Genomic DNA, 25,182 nt, shown 5'->3' with positions numbered 1-25,182 from the left:
TTAGAGAGTTCAGAGGGAGAGTGCAGCCAGGAGGGCTGACAGGGAGCTGTGGCTCCGGCTGGGCCCAGCTCCTGGGCCATGCCAGAAGTAGAGAAGAGAAGCAGCATAGGAAGAAACAACAGGAGCTCTGTGGGAGCAGTGTTACAAGGAGTCAGGGGCTGGCAGCTGCAGAGCTCGCCCTGACTGAGAAGATTTCTTACCGGACCCGGAGTCCGAGGCTGTGGGGACTAACTCCTACCCAGCAGCAGAATCCGTCAGGCAGGGGATTTCAGGTCCTCTGGCCAAGAAACCCGAAGGCACGGTCACACGCATGGGACCAGCACCGCCGTCGTGGAGCGGAAGCTACTAGAAGGCCCCGAGTCACTGGCCATACGGGTGAGCACCACACGGTACACTCAGGGACGTGGGCTACTTATACCCGCCTCTAGCAAGGTAGCCAGAAGAGTTCAGTCAGTTTGGGAGGCCTACAACTCCGCCTGGCCAGGGGAGATCCCATCTGCTCAAGGACTGACCAGGCCCCGATCGCTAGCCAGTACTCCGGGAGGGTCTATCTTTGTCACCAGTAAAGACCCTGAATCACACCGCATCGTCTCTGAGTGATTCCTGCTACCCCCATCATCCACGTCGGCTGCCCTGAGGCCATACCCCTCCCGTTGGGGGTTATACCATCTACGCTGCACTATCCTACCACCGGCCTCAGCGGTCTGCCCTGCAGCGGCAGCTCCATAGCTGCATTCAACGGGTGGCGTAGTCGTCCTACATCTACCGCTGATACAGCGCCACTTAGTCTGACTCCCTGGGCACGGACCGGGTCACCGCCACGAGACTACAACCCTCAACAGATCCGGCTCCGGGTAAGCTTCCGCGTGCGCAACGCTGCGCGACACAGGCCCAGGGGTGCGTCAACTTTTGGCGTAGTCGGCAGGATCTCGTGCCCGCAACCACCGGGTACTGCGTGCCTGAAAAAGACTGTTCAAACTTACCTGTGGTGAAGATTCCCGCCATCCGGCGCCATCTTCCGCTTCCTTCCCGCCATCGGTGGAGTTTTCCCGCCATCCGGCGCCATCTTCAGCCTTCTTCCCGCCACACGTGGAGTTTTCCCGCCATTGGACGCCATCTTGAGGACGCCGCGCGGGAAGAAGAGGGGCGTGGACTCCAAAAGCGCGCGAAAACTGAAGCCCCGCCTCACGTCCAGACGTCGCGTAAGGTCCTGGAAGGAGCCCAGCAGACGCTGACGTCACAGGAGCGCGACGGAAGGTCCTCAACCCTGACGATCCACTGCGGAGCCGCGGCCTACGGAAGAGGATCATCGCAAGGTAGGCCACGGTCCACTAGGGGGGAGAAGGATGTCGGATACGGAGGAGAGCTTCACCGCTTCAACCCCCGCCAGCGCCACCGCTGTTGCGGTCATGCCTTTCACCATGCCCTATATCCCGGGGGCAGCCTGGCTACCCCAGTACTCAGGGGAGTCACATACCCTGCATGACTTTAGAGAAAAGCTGGATAGCCTCTTCCAGGTGTACCCCCTCACAGAGGAGCAAAAAGTGAGCATCCTGGTGGCCCAATTAACCGGGGCAGCCCAAAGGGAGGTAAAGTCCTGGCCACCTGGGAGGAGGACTGTCGCAGAGATACTAACCCAGCTAACCGAGGAGGAGCTGCAGTACTACCAATACGAGGAAAGCCAAGAGGACCCGGACGGGTCTGAGGACTACCCTCAGGAGGGAGCACAAAGAGGACATAGCTACTGAAGGGAAGTAGCGTGAATAAAGAGCTGTAAATAGTTACCCGAAAGGGTACAAGGACTGCTGCTAATTAAAATATGGTCCCCGTTGGGATTAGTGAATTGTTCCCCATGTGCCCCTATCTTAAACCAGGCTGAGGACTGTGAGCAGCCATTCCTTATCCCCACTGACCGAGGACTGAGAGCGGTCGTTCTTTCCCTCTACCTGGCCGAGGACTGAGAGCGGCCATATCCTGTAAATAATTATGTGTTTCTAGTTATTTTTAGGAGTCCTTGGTGGATTTACCGGGAATCCTTGTACATGGTTGGAGCGTAACCTAGGAATGGACTAAAGACTGTTAAGGACTCGGGGCAGGACAGACCCCTACCTGGTTACGTCTCCCTGTTTTGGTGAAATGGACACCTTTGTTTTCTTCAAAGACTGCACCCGGTTGCGGACACACCGTGACCATCTTTATGTGTTTCCTTATTGTATTTTATTGTTGTTGTTATACCCTGTTATGTTTTTGTAAAATATGTTTAGTCCCGGAGTACTAAATTTCACTAGGGGGGAATGTGGCACCCCAGGGGTCTGGTCTCCACAATAATAGCAATATTATGTCTGAGAGCAGGTGGGAGGTCTCTTGGTCAGGGATCTTATGCATGCCACACCTCCTGCCCAGTCCTGGGAGGGGAAGAACTTCCCCTATATAAACCTGGGGCTGAGGCAGGGTTAGAGAGTTCAGAGGGAGAGTGCAGCCAGGAGGGCTGACAGGGAGCTGTGGCTCCGGCTGGGCCCAGCTCCTGGGCCATGCCAGAAGTAGAGAAGAGAAGCAGCATAGGAAGAAACAACAGGAGCTCTGTGGGGGCAGTGTTACAAGGAGTCAGGGGCTGGCAGCTGCAGAGCTCGCCCTGACTGAGAAGATTTCTTACCGGACCCGGAGTCCGAGGCTGTGGGGACTAACTCCTACCCAGCAGCAGAATCCGTCAGGCAGGGGATTTCAGGTCCTCTGGCCAAGAAACCCGAAGGCACGGTCACACGCATGGGACCAGCACCGCCATCGTGGAGCGGAAGCTACTAGAAGGCCCCGAGTCACCGGCCATACGGGTGAGCACCACACGGTACACTCAGGGACGTGGGCTACTTATACCCGCCTCTAGCAAGGTAGCCAGAAGAGTACAGTCAGTTTGGGAGGCCTACAACTCCGCCTGGCCAGGGGAGATCCCATCTGCTCAAGGACTGACCAGGCCCCGATCGCTAGACAGTACTCCGGGAGGGTCTATCTTTGTCACCAGTAAAGACCCTGAATCACACCGCATCGTCTCTGAGTGATTCCTGCTACCCCCATCATCCACGTCGGCTGCCCTGAGGCCATACCCCTCCCGTTGGGGGTTATACCATCTACGCTGCACTATCCTACCACCGGCCTCAGCGGTCTGCCCTGCAGCGGCAGCTCCATAGCTGCATTCAACGGGTGGCGTAGTCGTCCTACATCTACCGCTGATACAGCGCCACTTAGTCTGACTCCCTGGGCACGGACCGGGTCACCGCCACGAGACTACAACCCTCAACAGATCCGGCTCCGGGTAAGCTCCCGCGTGCGCAACGCTGCGCGACACAGGCCCAGGGGTGCGTCATCACCAAACAGCACAGTGAGTATCTGTAACCCTATATACAGGCCCACTGACTAATTACAAGATTGTAGACACCTGTGATGCTAATTAGTGGACACAACTTGATTTAACATGTCCCTTTTGTCACATTATTTTCAAGGGTACTATTTCTGTCCAGGTCTATTTCATGAGTTTAATTTTTTTTTAATTCTGTGGAAGCAGGGTTGAAAAGCAATGTCTGACTTTCATTTGTTCGTTTTCATAGATTTATAATTTATTATCACTTTTGTCAGATTCAAGTTATTTCTGTGACCATTGTGAGTTTTTCTTTCATTAAACGAGGGGTACCAACAATTTTGACCACATGTGCATTTGCAACAGATATACAAAAGTTGGAATAGGTAGATAAAGTATAGTATTACACAGTCTCCAAATGTGGGCAACCTGTTTGATAGGGAGAAGTCACTTATTGGGACCCCTCATGGCAGCTCTAGCTGAGAGGAACTTCACTCATAGCTCTTTACCCTGGATGACCCCAGGAATCTATGATTTCAAGAACTTCCCTACAGTTTGGAGGGGTACTTTATTTTCTGGAGATTTCCAGATAGTATAAGGATACTTATAGACCAGGGATGTCAAACTCAAACAGATAGAGGGCCAAAATGAAAAACTTGGACAAAGTCTCTGTGCAATATGTTAAGACTGATGTGTCTTCCAGGAAACACTGAGATCTCACTGCCGGATCTACTGTTATTAAAGTGCAGAAAAAAGAGAAGAGGAAGGTACATCCAGCACTGCGTCTGAAACGCGTATGCGATTACTCTAGGTCTGGAGTTTTTATGGATTTGCAATAAAGAAGATTTTTTTACAAGGACCCAGTGCTGGATGTACCTTCTTTTTCTCTTCATTGTTATTTGCTTTTTTACCCCTGTATGATGCCTCTTCTTTATGATTGGGCAATATGATATAAGGTAAAAAGTTACCACATGCAGAGATGAATTTTTGCTAACGCCCCCTTGGGTGAAGTGGAAATTAACATATAAACTTTACAAGCTAATATCTTCGCAATGTAGATAAGAAAAAAAATAATACATTTTATTTAGCTCTTCAACAACTTTATCATGATGTGGCCAGTTTAGCATGTCAAAAAAAAGGTGAAACATCCCCTTTAAAGTGAATCTGTCAGCTGGTTTTTGCCACCTAATTTGAGTGCAGCATAATGTAGAGACAGAGAACCTTATTCCAGCAATGTGTTATTATAGCTTTAGGTTTTGTTTTTTTTCAGCAGGAAATTACCACCAGAAGACTAATAAACCTGCTGCCATGTAGTACTCCATATTCATCAGCTCTGTATAACATCGCTTCAACTACTGCTTGGCAGCTTTCTGCCTATGCACAGTGTACACAGAAAGCAGCCAATCAGTGGTGGGGGCGGGGTTATACACAGCTTAACAATCAGAGAACTGCTAGATTTTTAGCGGATACAACAGGGATTTTATCAAAACTACAGTAAAACCCCAGTAAGCGATACATCGCTGGAATCAGGGTTTCTGCCCCTACATCATGCTGCTCTCAGATGGGGTAGCAAATGCTGCTGATAGATTCCCTTTAAATGGGCGTTATGCAATATTTAATTTCCTCTGTGGTGGCGCTGCAAAGAAATGAAAATGTAAAATTCTACCACACATTACCGCTGATTGCTGGACATTTCAGTCCAGGACATTCTAGCAAAAAGGAATTATACACTGCTCAAAAAAATAAAGGGAACACTCAAATAACACATCCTAGATCTGAATGAATGAAATATTCTCATTGAATACTTTGTTCTGTACAAAGTTGAATGTGCTGACAACAAAAATACACAAAAATCATCAATGGAAATCAAATTTATTAACCAATGGAGGCCTGGATTTGGAGTCACCCCCAAAATTAAAGTGGAAAAACACACTACAGGCTGATCCAGCTCTGATGTAATGTCCTTAAAACAAGTCAAAATGAGGCTCAGTATTGTGTGTGGCCTCCATGTGCCTGTATGACCTCCCTACAATGCCTGGGCATGCTCCTGATGAGGTTGCGGATGGTCTCCTGTGGGATCTCCTCCCAGACCTGGACTAAAGCATCCGCCAACTCTTGGGCAGTCTGTGGTGCAACGTGATGCTGGTGGATGGAGCGAGACATGATGTCCCAGATGTGCTCAATCGGATTCAGATCTGGGGAACAGGCGGGCCAGTCCATAGCTTCAATGCCTTCATCTTGCAGGAACTGCTGACACACCCCAGCCACATGAGGTCTGGCATTGTCCTGCATTAGGAGGAACCCAAGGCCAACCGCACCAGCATATGGTCTCACTAGGGGTCTGAGGATCTCATCTCGGTACCTAATGGCAGACAGGCTACCTCTGGCGAGCACATGGAGGGCTGGGCGGCCCTTCAAAGAAATGCCACCCCACACCATTACTGACCCACTGCCAAACCGGTCATGCTGAAGGATGTTGCAGGCAGCAGATCGCTCTCTCACATGTGCTCAGTGTGAACCTGCTTTCATCTGTGAAGAGCACAGGGCGCCAGTAGCGACTTTGCCAATCCTGGTGTTCTGTGGCAAATGCCAAGCGTCCTGCACAGTGTTGGGCTGTGAGCACAACCCCCATCTGTGGGCGTTGGGCCCTCATACCACCCTCATGGAGTCGGTTTCTAACCGTTTGTGCAGACACATGCACATTTGTGGCCTGCTGGAGGTCATTTTGCAGGGCTCTGACAGTGCTACTCCTGTTCCTCCTTGCTCAAAGGTGGAGGTAGCAGTCCTGCTGCTGGGTTGTTGCCCTCCTTTGGCCCCCTCCATGTGTCCTGGTGTACTGGCCTGTCTCCTGGTAGCGCCTCCAGCCTCTGGACACTCCACTGACAGACACAGCAAACCTTCTTGCCACAGCTCGCATTGATGTGCCATCCTGGATGAGCTGCACTACCTGAGCAACTTCTGTGGGTTGTAGAGTCCGTCTTATGCTACCAGGAGTGTGAAAGCACAACCAACATTCAAAAGTGACCAAAACATCAGCCAGAAAGCATTGGTAGTGAGATGTGGTCTGTGGTTCCACCTGCAGAACCACTCCTTTATTGAGTGTGTCTTGATAATTGCCAAGAATTTCCATCTATTGTCTATTCCATTTGCACAAAAGCATGTGAAATTGATTGTTAATCAGTGTTGCTTCCAAAGTGGACAGTTTGATTTCACAGAAGTTTGATTTACTTGGAGTTATATTCTGTTAAGTGTTCTCTTTATTTTTTTGAGCAGTGTATAAAGTGAACAGTCCCTTTCCCTTAGGTTTTACTAGCTTTCTTTTTTTGGACACGAGACAAATACAACAACTCCTCTCTTGGGATTTGTTCTTTCTCTGAAAAAAATAAAGTACAAACCACAATGGATCTGCGATGTGCTAACACGGCCCAAACCTCCAGGATTATCTGGAACCAATATAGTAAATAAATTAATGGTTCTGCAATTCATCTACAAGCTGAAGTATACATGCTATCCTACTCTGCAAATATAAGAAAAAACAGTTCTCACCACATCTGTTATGTCCAAAAAACAACCACAATTTCTTATTATAAATCAACTCGAACTTTTCCATGTAAAAAAAAAAATATTATCATCTGTGACAGTGAGAAAGTCATCTACAGAAACAGGGAAACATGATGAGAAAACAATGCAGGATAAGAATATTAAGAACACAAAAACTAGTCCCCCATGGAGAACGAAAACTTCCATCCGGTTTGGACGGCGCTCAAGTTATGGACCTCAGCGGCACAAGATTTGTCCTTCAGAATTTTTGAAAGACTAGTCCAATCTTAGAATTTGGTGGATAAATCGCTAGGATATGCCATCAATTCACAAAAGGTGGTGCCAACAACTCTGGGACCCCAATCAGTCCTGAGAATGAGGGTGCCACAGCGATGGGGTAGAGCCAGGGTTGGACTGGCCCACCAGACAACTGGAGAATTGTCCGGTGGGCCCTGGCTTCTCCTTCAGGAGAGTTCATAGTGCAAACCTTGCAGCTGCTATGGGGCTCTTGAGTGGGGGAGAAAGGTGGGCTCTCAGAATTAAATCCTCTGGTGGGCCCAGTGTTCTCCAGTCTGACACTGGGTAGAGCTATGCCCCCTTTCTAAGTTTTTCGTTCACTGTGGTGTTCTCAGCCACCTGTCATCCGGCCCCATCCACCTTCCCAGCCAATCCAGGGGTGCCACAACCGTGAAGATGATGAAGCTCTACACCAGTGGCGACTCCTCATTTTCAGGATTGGTGGAGGTCCCAGAAATTGGTTAGCTACTTTTAAAGGGGACCTTTCACCAAACTTTACATGTTGAACTGGACACACAATGTAATAGTGGCTGCAGAGCGGAATAAAACGTTTCCGTTGCGGAGATATTAGCAATCAAAGTATTTGGCATTTAATCAGTTAACTTTATTTAAGTCCAAGTGGGTGTTATCAGATACTTTTCACTTGGGGGCGTGGGCATGTACTACTTCTCTCTGTGTGAGTTGCTGTCTGATAACAAGCACGTGGACATAAAGGGAATCTATCAGCAGATTTTTGCTATGTAATCTGAGGACAGCATGAGGTAGGGGTTCAAACATATATTTCAATGATGTGTCATGTGTCAGGCTGTGTGCTGTCGTTATCACCATGCTAGTCTGACTCCGCCCCCTCCTGTGATAAGCAGCTCACTGTCTAGACAATGTACATAGAGAGACTGGTGTGGGCGGGGTTAGCTTCCTCAACTCTGCTGCATTGCTAAAGCTAAAAACTCTGATTGTATCACAACTGCTGCACTCAGTAAACTAAGTGATACATCGTTGGTATCAGGGTCTCTTTGTCTACATCATGCTGCTCTCAGATGAGGTAGCAAAAACCTGGTGTCAGATTCCCTTTAACTCATTAGGCGCCAAATACTTTGAGTGCTAATATCTCTGCAACGGAGAGGCGAAATATTTAAAAAAGCAAAAACTTTTTTGCCGCTTTGCAGCCACTATTACTTCTTGTTTCCAGTTCAACATGAAAAATTTTGGGAAAAATTCTAGTATATCCTAGAGATATGTCATCACTTTATAATACTGGAGTACACATTTAATATCGTCTCTTTTGGACAAGTGTTACATTTTAAAACAGTCTAAAAAAAAGTGGTGAAAACCAAAAGAGTTGCCATTGTAGGAGCCACAAGGGTATCAGCCATCTTTCTGGTGTTATGGTCATACATTTAGGATTTAATGAGGTGTTAAGTATGGAAGTATGGAAGGTATAGAATACTTACTACCTCATTCATGTGCAGTTGGAAAAATGTGTGCAAAATAATGATGTGCCATGCTGATTACCTGCATGGATTGCCAAAACAGAGGACTACCCCACTGAATGGGACTAATCCTCATATATATCCATTGGCACATCCAAGGCAAAAAACTGGGTGTCAGTCTCAGACTTCAGAGACAAGTCCCACATGTTGGAGAAAAAATAATTACACTACTTTATAATAGCAAAATTTGGTAACAATAACAGAGGTGTAGCAGCTACTACGAGAGGCAAAATGGAGTTTTCATTTTGTGGTCAAAACAAGGTGGTGACTTTTTGAAGATTGATGTATCATATCCCTACAAAGAATTCTGGCCATAAAGCAGATCTGTCTCTTTAAGAAACAGATCTATTAGACCTGATGAGTCTGCTGTACTTATGGTACTTTTAAAAAATCTGTATCAGAATGGCTGTATAGTTCTGATATTAAGATCAGCATTTTATGAGTTGAGCTAAAGAGTGAAAGATCTCATGAGTCAAAGGGTATTCAGACCTGAGAGTTGTAGTTTGTACTGAGCTGAGTGAGATCTTAGCAGCAGCAGGGAGGAGTTACATTGAGGATCTATTAATTAGAGTAGTTTTCAAAAAGAACTATGTTGTTATTTTTACATGAATATTTAAAGTAAGTTAAGGTCTAAGCGATCTATTGAATAATGTGTGCAGTTTTTATTTTGGTGACAGATACGCTTTAAACCCCTTTGTGTATCATAATGGCTGACATTTTCATTATAGCACAGCTTTGCCAGAAATGGATATACTTGTGGAGCCTCTGAACTTTATTTCTGACTACAAGACTGCAGATGGCTAAATAACCTGTATATGCAACAGCTCATTATAGGTTAAGCAAGACAAATAGAAGCAAATACCACTATAGGACCTCAGATTGTGAACATCCCCTCAAAGACCCCAGACTATAGTAACTGGTAGAAAGTGAATAAAAAGTTTTCTGCTGCCTGTATAGAAATTGTACGGACATTTTACATCAGATTCCCACATAGCGTTATTTTTAAGCATAAAACAGAAAAGTATATTCTATAATAATTTTAATACTTTTTCTTTTTTTTCAGACCGTGAAGATCAGTCCATTCTGTGCACGTAAGTACAATCCAAATTATTGTCACATGATCTACATTTTATAATAAATGCTCGATCTACCGAACTGTGTAAAAGTTTGATTTTGATTTCTGTTTAGTTCATTCACTTTGCAATTTGTTAATTAATAAATATTAACTATTAGCAGTTTTCAGGTGACAGTCTGGCACCATATACCCTCTTTATATTCCCACTAATATTTAATGGGACATACACCTCCGATGGAATTGGATCCTGGGTGCCACCCTGAAGTGAGGCAAAAAAAATTATAGCTGGGTGAGAAAGAAAAAAGGTGGCACTCACCGTCCCTTAAATGTCCTTTTTATTCAGAAAAAGTTAAAAATAGTTGCAAAACGACATGAGGCAAGCAGGCGCAAAACAGCCGTCATCCACGACGTGTATTACGTACTCCTTCAACCATTTTGAACTTTTTCTGAATAAAAAGGACTTTTAAGGGACGGTGAGTGCCACCTTTTTCTTTCTCACCCTGTCACAATTAACTATTAACATTTCTATTTTTTAAATTATTGCAGCATTTTTTCCCACACCTGCCTAAATCTTTTGCACAGTACTGTACATTCCTATAGATAATTTTCACACTATGAGCGTTTCTTTTGCTTTATGTAAAATTTTTCACTTATGACACTTTCTTCGAACATTAGAAGCAATTTCCATAAATAGTTTGTACTGTTGAACCATTATTAGATGTCCCATGCATGACCCCATTGCTTTGTAGGAAGTCCATGACCAGACGTTGCACACTTTTGCATCATTTATTAGTCTACTGTAAACTTCCCTTGGGATTGACGACTCTAAGTGTTTGCTACATGTAGGATAAATGAACCCTAAGGAAAAAGTCAGATGGCCATATAACTCGGACGAGGATCGCAACGCAATACCAGCAAAGTGAAAGATTTCTGAAATCTCATGCACACGCGTTTTTTTTTCCTTGCAGATTTGAACCGTCAAAGTATTTTTTTTCAAATCTTCTACATGTCAATTTTTTTCAGCGTTTTTGCAGTGATTTTTTCCCATTCAAAGAAATAGGAAAAAACAGTAAAAAAGGACGAAAAAGTCACACAAAAATGCTGCAAAACCGTTCATATTTTATGCATCATTTTTCCTGCCAACACTCAGGTTTTTGCAGCAGAAAAATCTGCTGCAAATACTAAATGCACATACCCTAAATGGCACGAGATAAATCATGTTCACAATCTACAATCTTCTCACGGCGGATCCCTCTTTATGTATATTCTGGTTTAATGTCACAGCGAATAAGCAAGTTTCTATGAGTCTAATAATAGTTCAGTTCCATGTTGTTCGTAAATCCTATATAATAAAACCTATTTTCCCAGTGGAGCAGAAATAGCTCAGTGTTCTTAAATAATAAAGGTCCTGATAACTTCAGCCATCTGCCTCTTCTTAATCTGATATTTTCTTGGGGTCTAAAATGTAGGGCCGAGTTCAGATGAAAACAGGAAAAATTTTTGATTTTTATCCAGAAAAAAAATAATTCATCTGTATTGTTGTCCTTATGCCATCCATGTGTCCGTTCTTTGGTTTGTTTTCTTTTAACTCTGTTTAGCCTCCGTTTTTATATATTAGCAATAAATAAAATTAGCAAAATCAAATACAGTTTACTATGTTAAGAATTGTGATATATCAGTAAAAATCAGATGCTACATGGATGATACAGTAGTCTATATGACATCATCTAGGGCAGGGTTCCCCAACTCCAGTCCTCAAGGCCCACCAACAGGTCATGTTTTCAGGATTTCCTTAGTATTGCACATTGCACAGGTGATGGAATTATTGCCTGTGCAGGTGATGCAATTATCACCTGTGTAATACTAAGGAAATCCTGAAAACATGACCTGTTGGTGGGCCTTGAGGACTGGAGTTGGGGAACCCTGATCTAGGGTCTAACTTAGAGCTTATGTCCATTCCTTTAAGGCTGGGTTCATACTATCATTTGGTGTTCTTTTTTCTACTTGATCGGCAGGGGTGTCTAAAGAGTCAGACCCGTCCATTTTATTATTTATGGTGTATCCTAAGGATAGGCAATCATTTTAACCTAGGGGATCTGTCAGCAAGTTTTTGCTATTTAATGTGTGAACAGTATAATGTAAGAGTAGAGAGCCTGATTACAGCGATGTATCAGTTATTAGGCTTATTAAACAATCAGTGTTTTATCAACAGGAGATTATTACTACGACTAGAGGACTAGGTCTCACATGCAGACCAGTCAGGCTAATTAGTGTAATCCCACCCCCACCTCTGATTGGCAGCTTGCTGACAGTGTACAGTATGCACAAGAAGCTGCCAATGAGGGATGTGGGCGGGGTTATACATAGCTCAGTATTAATAGCACTGCCACATCTACAGCAGAGAAAATTGGGATTCTATCAAAACTGCACAAAGCAGCCCAGTAAGTGATATATCACTGGTGTCAGGGTCTCTGATCCTATATAATGCAGCTTTCAGATTCCATAGCAAAAAACTGCTGACAAATTCCCTTTAAACTAAGTAGCCTCTTTAATTTCTGGTGTTCAACTGATTCTGGAACAGTTTTCCTTTTTTTGCTGTGCCCCTCCATTCTAATATCATGCCTGCTGGTAATAAAGAGGCAAAGTTTGCCTTCAACTTACTGATCTATTGGGCATATTCCACAGAACTTCCCCTGTGGGTGCAGCCGTGTTTTGATTGGCCAGATTCAGAGGAGAAAAAGCACACGCCCACAGAGAAGTACTGTGGTATACGCCCAGTAGGGTGAAGGGAAACTTTGCCTCTTTATTACCAAGGGTCATAACTTTGGAACGGAGGGGCACAGAAGAAAAAGGAAAACCTGTTCCAAGGGCAATTGGAAGGTGCTAGTCAGTATAAGTTAAAAAATCCAGTGAAATGACCGCTTTTTAAGTGATAAAAACACATTAGTTAATTTATGCAATAAACTTTAGAGAATCAGGCATCAAGAGAATGGGACAGAGCTGCAACATACGGCCATGGGAATAAATAAATGTGAATGGTGCTTTGACATATATCATTTCAATTACGTTTTTGAATTTAGTTTTTGAAACCAATGCCAGAAGTGGATCATAACATAGTAACGTAACGTAGGTTGAATAAAGACCTAGGTCCATCAAGTTCAACCTTTCTCCCCAAATTGTACTCTCTACACTAACACTATACTAACTTACTAACTTACGGGACTTGGCCTCACAAATGTATTTTTGCCATTTTTATTATTGCTGCACTATTACAATTACAAATGAACCAGTTTATAATTTTTTAATTAGTTTTATCTTTGTATTACTCTTATGATTCTAATAATGGTATTAGTAAAATCCCTATGCCTAAATCTGTTGATCCAGAAGAAGGCAAAAAACCCAGGACACATTCAGCCAATTTGCATCACGGGGAAAAATTCCTTCTTGACCCCGAGAAAAGGCGATCAGTCCTAGAACCCTGGATCAAATATACTACTGTAGGTGTAACATTTCGCCTTATAAAGGGAGGAGAATTAAAAAGAAAAAAAATCCACCTTCCCTTTTTTAAAATTCGATTCTAGTTTTCGTTTGAAAACTGCATTAAAAATATGCTACATCTTTGTTCCCGCTCATGACTCCATCTGAGTACCCTAAAACAATTTGACTTAGACGTGTCTTCGATGGAGCCATTGACTTTTAAAAGAAAAATGGAGTTCAAAAGATGAAACTTTGGCTCGGTTTGGCCTCCTTTCCAGCAGTGTACATCTTTTTAGTCAGTCACACAGTCTACTTGATGTGAGGAGAACCCGGCCTTAGAGTCAATGTAGCTCAGATTTGGCAATGCAGATCAGATAGGTATCGGGCTGACAGCCATTTCTCCCACTTTCACCATAATCATTCATGCTTATTTCAATGTGGGAACTGCCATAGCCAGTCGCTTATGTTCTATGAGAATAAAAAAGGATTGGTCTATTGGTCATCCTAAATTCAGCATGGCTGATCCCTCTTTATCCCTACGTCTGCCAGTGTGAAGTCATCCATGCACACCAGTACATACTTTAGGCTGGGTGTAGACCAGGGATATCAAACTCAAATACAGAGAGGGCCAAAATAAAAAACTTGGACAAAGTTGGGGGCCAGCTTAATATGCATTAACAGCCTTCCACACGGTATAATGGGCCCCCACATAGTCCTCCATACAGAATAATGGGCCCCACATAGCGTTCCATACAGTATAATGGCCCCACATAGCCCTCCTTATAGAATAATGGCCCCACATAGTCCTCCATACAGAATAATGGGCCCCACATAGTCCTCCATACAGTATAATGGGCCCCAGATAGTCCTCCATATAGAATAATGGGCGCCACATAGTCCTCTATACAATATAATGGGCCCCACATAGTCCTCCATACAGAATAATGGGCCCCACATAGTGCTCCATACAGTATAATGGGCCCCACATAGTCCTCCATACAGTATAATGGCCCCACATAGTCCTCCATACAGTATAATGGCCCCACATAGTCCTCCATACTGAATAATGGACCCCACATAGTCCTCCATACAGTATTATGGGCCCCACATAGTCCTCCATATAGTATAATGAGCCCCACATAGTCCTCCATACAGTATAATGAGCCCCACATAGTCCACCATACAGTATAATGGCCCCACATAGTCCTCCATACAATATAATGGCCCCACATAGTCCTCCATACAGTATAATGGCCCCACATAGTCCTCCATACAGTATAATGGCCCCACATAGTCCTCCATACAGTATAATGGGCCCCACATAGTCCTCCATATAGTATAATGAGCCCCCACATAGTCCTCCATACAGTATAATGAGCCCCACATAGTCCACCATACAGTATAATGGCCCCACATAGTGCTCCATACAGAATAATGGCCTCACATAGTCCTCCATACAGTATAATGGGCCCCACATAGTGCTCCATACAGAATAATGGCCTCACATAGTCCTCCATACAGAATAATGGGGGGGCGGTGGCGGCGTCACGGGCCAAATATAATCACCCAGTGGGCCAGATTTGGCCCATGGGCTACAGTTTGACTTGTGTGGCCTAGATAGAGAGTGCGGCCAAAAGATTGCACTGTGCTGCTGTTACATTGCAACGCAATTATGGTGATTGTAACTTTTAAGGTACCACGACTGCAAAAAGCAAGTAAGAAAAAATCCAAATAGTTCTGATTCGTCTGTAAGTGTCTGACTTGCTTGTCGCGGTCACAGAACCTTAGTGGTTGCAATGTGACCCATTCACCTGCAGCAGAGGCACAGAACGATCTCTGGCCATTCAACCTTCGCTGTTGCCTTCTAGCCCCAGTCTCGGCAATGTGCACATTGTTACGATTCTCTTGCATTCCCGATGCTGTTGGGCGGTGACGTGACTGAATGTATGTGATCTGCAAAATGTGTTGATGTGCCGACTAGTTTCATCTGTTGCACCGTCACAGGTTATAGAGGGCAGTCGTAACAGCGTGCACATTGCACACTGTCACAATTCAACAGTCTGCAGTCACATAGTGTTAATTTTAATTTCTCTTGTAATAAATGAACTAGCAGCTTTTCTGCTTTATGTAACTCCTCTGTTATTCATCCTGGAAATACATGAATTAATTATTTGGGTGCCACTATTCCATTTATTAACATGTGTCCTGACAATATCAATGACAACTGATTGGAGTGTGTCAGACTATACAGCGATACACCCCTATAGGAAGAGAAATAGTATCAGCAGCTTTCATTCATACATTTTCAGGAAGAATAAAGGATTGATGCTGCAATGCAGAATTCTAAGAATAAATGCCCTTTAATTGATATTTTAAGGAAAATTCCAGTATTTCTGGTATTAATAAGATAGAAGAGCAGACAGGTGAACTCAATCATGGGTCACTAAGTAGTGATTCCCATTCTCCTCTTTTAGTTTGCTCATCCATCACACATAGCGCACAAGTGCTGCGCACTGTCATCGTGCATGAGAGCGTTTAGCTAGTAAAGCCTGGGAGCCTGGTATGAAAACTAGGAAGATATAAGGCCATATATGGCCGGGGAGCCAGGGATTTCTGAGAAATGCCAAGAGATAGGCACTTTTAGCCTGGGAGAAAGGAAATGCAATTTGAAGTCAGTATGACCACATTGTAACCTTTCAACCGGAGAAACCACTCCATACGCTCCTCTTAATGAAAGAGCTCAGCTTCCCAAAACACAAGCTGCAAGGTACAGCTATGGGGAACATCTGGAGGGTTCCCAAAGGATTGTATCTATATCACACACAGGGATATATGGGGCATGTCTGCCCCCATTACATGTCCCACTAAGGTAGTGAAGAAACAAAGTCATTATAAGCTGACAAATACTGATTGTCAGTCAGTGTCCTCTACAGGGTATCCTGCAGTTGGCATTCAGGCACTTTTTTGCAGTTGTTTCTTTTTGTAGCAGTGGCAGGTATTGTACCCTTTACCCCATTAGTAATGCCCCCTTGATGACAAATGATGGCCCTTTAAATGGAATCTGTCAGCAGGTGTTTGCTACCTCATCTGAGAGCAGCATAATGTAGCAAAATAGACCCTGATTCCAGCAATGTGTCACTTAGTTTACTGGGTGCAGCAGTCGTCACACAATCAGAGTTTTTAGATGTGGCAGAGCTGAGAAAGCTAACTTTGCCCACGCCACTGCTTTCTGTGTACATTGTATATTGACAGAGAGCTCCTTATCAGATTAGGGGGCGTGGTCGGACCAGTGCTCATGTGAGCTGTAGTCCAGGCAGTAATAATCTCCTGGTGATAAAACAGTCATTGCATTGAAACAGCAGCACACAGCCGAATAAGTGACACATCACTGAAATCAGTGTCTCAGTCCCTACCTCATCTTGTCCTCAAATTACATTGCCAAAACCTGCTGATAAATTCCCTTTAAAACAAACAATGGCCCTGATTGCCGCTCTAGAAAGTATTAATCCCTCCGTAAAAATAATGATGCCCCCTCTAAACGTATAATTGCCACCTCTGTGCTCCCCCCCCCAACCTTCCATACTCACACACAAAATTCCAACTTTATTGGCTTCATGTTGATACAGTTCAAAGTGACACTCACCCAGGATCTTCTTTACACCACCCCTACAAATTTTATGCCCAGAGCTATTGCCCATGTGGCCTCCACAACACATTTTGCCACTTGACAAAACCAAGCCTTATTTTTCAGGTAAAAAGCACTGAATGTGGCACAAACGTGATCTTTTTGGTGCATTTAATTGATAAGGTTGTATAAAATTATTTGCGAGAAATTCAGAATTCTGGCTCAACTGCAAGAGTAATTCCTCCAGTTATGTAATTTCAGATTTTCCATACACTTTCCCTAGTAAATAAAAAAAAGCATTAATTAAATCATGGGCGTTACTATAGTGGAGGGGGTGCAGTAATACCTGGCACTAAAGCCTAGGGAAACCAAAAGGGTTCCTTTGGCCCATATGTGATACCCCTTTCAGGGACTGTCCTAGTCTCTGCTGTACTGAGCATGGGTCGGTTGTATATTCTTACTGTGCAATATTCTTCTCAGTGCACATTGGCAGTGCGCTCCGTCACAGGCTGTAATTAGAAGGGACGAGTCGGTAACAGAGCGCATTGTCAGCACGCATTGAAAAGAGATAACACAGCGAGCAGAGACCAACCCCACTACCAAAACAGATGTTACTTTAGGGGGCAGAACTGGTTTCTGCTCGCCGCATTCTCTCCTTACAATGCGCACTGACAGTGTGCACTGTTGCCAGCTCGTCCCTTCTTACCATGTATCCGTGCTTCTAATATCATGCCTGCTAGTAATAAAGAGGCAAAGTTTCCCTTCAACCTACTGTTGCCAGCTCGTCCCTTCTAATTAGAGCCTCCGAAGGAGCGCACTGTCACTGTGCACGGAAAAAAATATTGCAAAGCAAAAAGGGAGCTCATACTGGGCATGTTTTGGAATTGACAACCTACGCATGCTCAGTAGAGCTGGGACTAGCACAGCCCTGAAACGGATGTCACTGATGACTCTTTGTTTCAGGGTGAGGGCAGAGGCTACAAGCAATGTACCCAGCCTCTGCCCCCTGATGGCGTCCCGTTTAACTATTCCAGCATGCTCTGGGGATTCTCAAACAAAACGTCATCAAAACGGACATAGGTAAAAAAATAAAGTGGTTAGATTAGAGAGGGAATGTACGGATTTTTTAATTAAAGCATATTAGAAAAGCGATTTGATTATTGCAATAAATAGAGACATTAAGATGAAAATCAATATTAGTTTCAGACAACCCCTTTAAAGACCTATGTGGGTATGTGTGTTGAGGGAGGGCAATAGCCCATCACGGTTGACCAAGTGAGTGTCAAATTATTATGTTGATTGCAATCCACAGAAAACCAAACGGAGACAATACTCTGTATGGGAGGATTCAAAGAATCTCTGATCCCGTTTATTTTGCTTAGCATTTTATATTGTTTTGAGTTTATTAATGTCCAATCATCTACAGCCGTACTACAGTACTACAGGCTTGAGCCAATGTTAGTGCAATTATTACGGAAACACATATATGGTCATATTATCGTTAGTTCGAAGCACGCTGGAAATTTACAAGGTCAATCCTGGCCTAGACTAGTCAGATAACAGGAGCAGAGTGTCTCACAGAATGTTCTTGGCAGAAAAGGTTAGTGTGATAAAGTTGCATGGAAAGAGAAAGAAAGGATGCATGTTATGCAAGGAGTGATAATAACATGATTTTAAAGCAAGCAGACAAAATGGAGTTGCTCTAGCATGAGTATCAATATGTCCTTTACACTTGGATAGCATGAATATTAATATGTCCTTTACATGTGTATCTGACGTCTTTTAGATCCCGGGCGTACCGCTGGTATTTGTCCAGAAATGTCTTTTTTGGTGTCTCTTCAATAACTTTACGCTGTCTTTGCCGCTGGCATTTTGGATAAAAAAAACTTGTAGTTATAAACTAGTGTTGGCATCCAAGCTGAAGCTGCCTGAAGAATGGACCGACTAAAAGAAGTTGAAAGGACTGAACATATACACAGCAAGTCGTTTTGACATTGCAGTGCATATGTTCATTCTTTTTAGTGTTTATTCAGCACTTTTTAAGGCGGGTTACAGGATCCGCTTGAGAAAGTTGTTGTGCGCATATACCCTCATAGTTGGGAGCCCTGTTGGAGATTATGCATTGGAGCCCACAAGCTTCAAATTAATAAACCAAATAGCATGTCAACCCAGAGGAAATGCCTGTTTATAGGAATTGGCATGACATATGTGTTAGGGAAGAATACTTCTATCCGATAAAATAGAAAAAAACCTTTGCAAGATTCCATATGAAATCATATGAATTGCAGCACTTTAACAGCACCTACCGTATACCCTAATTATCTCCATACAAAAACGAGCCATAATGTGACCGTATACTCGAATAATCTTTACATGATCTAAATTATGAAAATTCTGGCAATTAAGTTACTTTTTACATTGTTTAACCAGTTAATTAAATGACTAGTTAACCTGATTTATTATATGGATTTGCAGTGATTTTGTTGCTTTACTCTTGGTTTGAAGTTCATAAAAGAGAAAAAAAATCAGATTGAAGTTCAACTAAAATAAATCCAGGAGCCAAATAAATCTGCTCCTTACCCCCTGCCATAAGTGTGTATATAACTTTTAGGATATGTGTATACATTCATTCACTACCGAAAGAGATTTAAACAAACCGTAACTCTAATCTACTCCACCACATAAGTATAACAAAGACATAAGATGATCACAGCCCCGCGCTTGCACCATATATAGAGATCTCAGACTTTCTTTACAGTAGATCATTTTTCGATTTATTGTAGGGGGAAAACATGGTTATGTGTTCTCAGAGAATACAAGTACTAGACAATGTCCCTTCCCTTGGATGCTGGTAGCCTACGTGCCAACTTTTGGGGACTCCTGTACTCTTGTACTGGAGGCATGTTGATTGCGATGTCTAAAGCTAACATCTTGCCATAACCATGCCCTTTTTCGAGAGATGCTCCTCCACACCTCATACCCTGCCTTACAAATTGTACTTTTTTAATGTTTATTTTCCATCAAATGACGGGGCATGCTGGAATATTGTAGAAGAAACTTTCTGGAAAAGCTGTGTCCAGGAGGTTTTGGGAGCACTTAGGCAGCACTCAAGAGCTTTGCCAAAATATCAGGCCTTCAAGAGAGTACTTATTTTCATAGACTCATAGAATGTTAGAGTTGGAAGGGACCTCCAGGGTCATTGTGTCCAACCCCCTGCTCAGTGCAGGATTCACTAAACCATCTCAGACAGATGTCTGTCCAGCCTCTTTAAAGACTTCCATTGATGGAGAACTCACCACCTCTTGTGGCCGCCTGTTCCACTCATTGATCACCCTCACTTAGTGATGAGCGAGTATGTTCTGTTAACCCTTTTGGCGAGTATGCTCGGGCCGAGCACCGAGTAGTTATAGCTGCTCGGTGTTATGTTTGAATCACTCCCGTGTGCATGATTTGCGACTGTTTGACAACTTTAATACATGTGAGGAATGTGTAAGAAATAGACATTCCTTACATGTACTAAAGCTGTCAAACAGTCGCAAATCATGCACACGGGAGTGATTCAAACATAACTCCGAGCAGCTGTAACTACTCGGTGCTCGGCCCGAGCATACTCGGCGAAAGAGTTAACAAAACATACTCGCTCATCACTAGCCTCACTGTCAAAAAGTTGTTTCTACTATCTAATCTGTATCTTCTCCCTTTCCGTTTCTTTCCATTGCTTCTCGTGTTTCATGTGCAAATGAGAATAAGGATGATCCCTCTACACTGAGACATCCCTTCAGATATTTGTAGACCGCTATTAAGTCTCCTCCTAATCTTCTTTTTTGCAAGCTAAACATTCCCAGATCCTTTAACCATTCCTCGTAGGACATAGTTTACAGTCCCCTCATCATCCTGGTCGCTCTTCGCTGAATTTGCTCCAATTTTTCAATGTCTTTTTTAAAATGTGGTTCCCAGAACTGGACAGTATTCCAGATGGGGCCTGGCAACCCTATGAATGTTACCAGAGGGATGGCAAGTATGGCTTATATTTCCCCCCCCATCTTTTACACATCGGTTCTTGAGTCCGCTGTTGCCTTATTTTGCTTAGTCTGAGATTAGTGATGCATTTAGATGTCCTGATTTTGGTCCTTCAATGCACCCTAACAAGCACTGATTGACTATATACAAGTCCATCAGGACTTTTTTTTACTGGTCTCTTTACATAGGCTGATAAACAATGGTGGGGATAGAACGATGGTTGATAATATTATTCTCTCCCCATACAATATCATGTTATCGGCAGCACATCCCCTGTTTATACATGCGATGTGCTGCTGATGAGCAGACTTTTTGCTGGTAAAAACAATCTGATCGCCTGACGAACAAGCATTTTGCTCGTTCTGTGGGTGGTCGCCAGCATGTTTATACAGATTAATAGTAGGGATCGAGCATTACTACGATCACTTGTTCACTGATTATCTACCTTAGCAGTCCTCTGGTGCTGTCCATGCACTGCTATAACTGTTGTTAGAATTTTATTTTCATGAATTACTAGTACACATGGAAATTAGAAACAGTGTAATATATGTTATTAGAGAAATCTGCCTCTTACTTTTCCTGGACTGATCATTCAATCACAAAATGTTTAATTCATGGGTAAAAACTGTATTCAGTGAGTACAGATTTTCCTATTATTGAGATAGGAGATGACAGTTGGTGCTCATAAAGTTCTATGGAGATCTGTAACTGTCATTTCAAGAGACCGTGCAGTAGGATGTCTGTCTCCGCCTCTAGCTCCTCCCCCTCACTCTCCATAGAATTTTAAAAGCACCAACTGTCATCTCCTATCTCAGTAATGGGAAAATCTGTCTTCTCTGAAGACAGATTTTATCCAGAAATTGAGAGTGAAAGATCAGTCCAGGAGGAGAAAAAAGCAGATTTCTCTGATAAGATATGTTACAAAGATTCTTATTGTCATATGTACTAATGATTCATAAAATTAAAATGACTGTTAATCTTTGATAAACAGAAGAAGGAACCAAACACATAAATGTCCCTAAATTAATGAAGGATGCAGGACTCTTTAGGGACGACTGGAAATCCTGTTGAAGATTAAGGATTACATTTCCCTAATATTTAGAACTTTACAGTAAAGGTCTCTTAATTAATTAGGTAAAGCCCGGCAAGGATTACTGTAGTGGTTCTAGACCTTGCGCCACCTTCTCAGGATCGGGGTGCTTCCCCTGATTTCACATGCAGATTGGGACTTGGAAAGCTGAAATATTTCCAGTGTCGACTCGTAAATTAAATGCTTCTAAACTAGGATTATGGGGCATTAAATCTTATTAATGTATTGTTCTAAGCATAATGTTTGTTTGGGAGTCCTGCCGTAGTCAGAGCTGCCCTTAGACTAGAGCCCTGTGCCGTCCATTCTATCCTATGAATGCCCTCCATATATTGTGCCATGTAGTGCCCACAAAATATAATCATATAGCTGCAAAATTACATTGTCGCAAAATGCCAAAGTCACACCAACCAATCCATAAATTAGGGACTGTAACAGTTTTTTCACAGTTTTGAATCATTAGTTGGGCATTCTAGGTGCCTAGACCATCGGAGGCAAAGGTAAAAAGAGCCAATACTGCCCCTGGGCCTGGTCATTTGGGTGTTCATAGACACTAACATGTGGCATATTAAAAAATTGTTATTCACTTTTTTCATCGGAAACTAGTGATGGGCGAGCATGTTCGGGTGCTCGCCGAGTATCTTCAGTGTGCTCGGGTGTTATGTTTGAGTCACTCCGTGCTCATGATTTGCGACTGCTTGACAGCTTTAATATATGTGAGGAATGCCTAAGAAACAAGCATTCCTCACATGTATTAAAGCTGTCAAACAATCGCAAATCATAAGCACGGAGTGACTCAAACATAACAACCGAGCACGCTGAAGATACTTGGAAAACACTTGAGCATGCTCGTAAATCTAGAGTAACGAGCATGCTCGCTCGTCACTATTGGAGACCCATAGTTATATCGGTCAAGAATATGCCTTCTTGATCAGTTCCCTGAGTGCATGAACTAAACAAATGATAGTATCCTACGATGCGATAACGACAAGCAACATAGCAGTGAATTTTCTTCAATGAATATTCAGCAGCAAAATCTACAGTGGAAAAATCAGCCCTGAAATGTGTATTTTTCTGCAGAAATGTTGCAGAATTGAAATCCACAGTAATAATCTGGATCAGAAATTGACGTGAGATAATGATAAGAGTCCTAACGCTATTCATGAGGTGGCAGTAACTTCTAATCTTGGGGTATACATAGAATTTGTCTATTTTGTTAAAGGGAATTTATCAGCAGTTTTTTGCTTAGTAATCCAAGAGCAGCATGATTTAGAGGCTGTGACCCGGATTCCAGTGATGTGTCACTTACTGGGCTCCTTGGTGTAGTTTTGATACAATCACTGTTTTCTCTCCTGTAGATCTGGGAATGCTGTGCTCTGTATAACCCCGCCCACACCACTGATTGGTGGCTTTCTATGTACACTTCACAGTAGGGGGCTCAGTTATACAGAGCAGTTGACTAGGAGGCATGAGACACCTAGTCCTGTAGTGATAATCTCCTGCTGATAAAACACTAATTTTATGGAAACAACCCAATAAGTGACACATCGCTGGAATCAGCCTTTACATCATGCTACTCTCAGATTACATAGCAAAACCTGCTGAAAGATTCCCTTTAAGAGAATAATAGTGCTTTTAGCGGTGTGGAGGTACAATCACTATTGTACGTATGTGATTCTTATACAGCTACATATTATGGAAATATAGCAATGGTTTAATAATACAATATTAGATAATAATGAGAACTACTCTATAGAAGGACTCATTTCGTGGCAATTGCTTTTAGCTATGACGAGGTCACCTTGGGTTAATTGTGGTATGATTTGCGCTCTTGGAGTAGAAGGTTTCCATAGGTTATCTACTCAATTTGACAGCAAGGCTAGAGGAAATTGAGACAAATCATTACTAGAATAGATAATAATAGGAGATAACCGTTACTTAGCCATATGACTGACGCTGCCTCACTTTAATGCTAATAATCTGGTATTAATATGAAACCATTTGTCAGGTTTTAGAGGCATCTAAACGTAATGAACATAATATATGTAGCTGCCAACGCTGATTCAATTAGATAGGAAGCAATTACAGCCCGAATATTGTTATCCTACGTTCTCCTCCATCCAAGAAATATTTACCGAATGTAATAAGTACAGACGGTAATTAGAATTAAAACTCAGGGGCCAGATGATCAAGATTGGCATTTTTTTTTATACCAGTCTGGAAAAAAAAAAAAAAAGGTCAGAAAGTGTAAGATGTAGAAAAATCATTAAGAAGGTGAATGCCAATTAACCCCTTGACAACCTTTAACGTACATTTACGTCAAAGGTCGTGTATCTGACTTTGATGCGGACTCCAATGCTATGTATAGCATAGGCGATCAGACGATTGTAGCTTCAAGTCTCCTAAGGGGGACTATTGAAGACTAAAAGTAAAAAAAAGAAGTTCTTAAAAATCTGGAAAAAAAAAACACATAAAAGTTCAAATCATCCCCCTTTAAAAATAAAACAATAATAATAATAAAAAAATACATAAATATGGTATCTCTTCGTTCAGAAATGTCCATTCTATCAAGACATAAAATAAGTAAATCCGATCAGTAAAAGGCGGAACGAAAAAAAAAAATCAAAACGAACAAATTATTTTTTTTGGCCTCCGTAACATTGCAATAAAATGCAATAAAAGGCTATCAAAACATCGTATCTTCCCCAAAATGGTATCTATAAAAACGTCAGCTCAGGGCGCAAAAAAATAAGCCCTCACGCAACCCAAGAGGCCAAAATAGGAAAACGTTCTGAGAAAATGGCGACATAGGCAAAAAAAAAAAATTCTTACACATTTCGGAATTTTGTTTTTACAACTTAAATAAAAAAAACTGTACATGTTCGGTATCTGCGTACTCGTTCTGACCTGGGGAATCATATTGGCAGGTCAGTTTTACCATATAGTGAACATGGTAAATAAAAAAATCCCCCAAAAATTGTGGAATTGCACTGTTTTTTACAATTTCACTGCGCTTGGATTTTGTTTTCATCGTACACTGTATGGTAAGATCAATGGTGCCATTCAAAAGTACAACTCGTCCCACAAAAAAATAAGCCCTCATATGCCTATATTGACAGAAAAATAAAAAAAAGTTATGGCTCTTGGAAGAAGGGGGGGAGAATGAAAGCTCGAAAACAGAAAATCGCAAATGTCATGAAGAGGTTAATTAATTTGGCATAT

General features: G+C 42.8%; 1 protein-coding gene across 3 annotated transcripts in view; it reads left to right on the top strand.

Annotated features, from left to right (window-relative positions):
• Nucleotides 1-25,182, top strand: part of MYH11 (myosin heavy chain 11) — a 119,113-nt gene that overhangs the window by 41,577 nt on the left and 52,354 nt on the right. For all 3 annotated transcript variants that reach the window (XM_073647676.1, XM_073647675.1, XM_073647678.1), the window contains exon 4: nucleotides 9,740-9,767. In XM_073647676.1, the coding sequence (XP_073503777.1) occupies nucleotides 9,740-9,767 (28 nt within the window). The remainder of the gene's footprint in view (nucleotides 1-9,739; nucleotides 9,768-25,182) is intronic.

Source organism: Phyllobates terribilis, unplaced genomic scaffold, assembly GCF_046119375.1.
Source record: "Phyllobates terribilis strain yellow unplaced genomic scaffold, ASM4611937v1 Scaffold_9__5_contigs__length_417890890, whole genome shotgun sequence".
Classification (NCBI taxonomy): domain Eukaryota; kingdom Metazoa; phylum Chordata; class Amphibia; order Anura; family Dendrobatidae; genus Phyllobates; species Phyllobates terribilis.
Note: the sequence above shows the minus strand (reverse complement) of the source record. Positions and strands in the feature narration are given on the sequence as shown.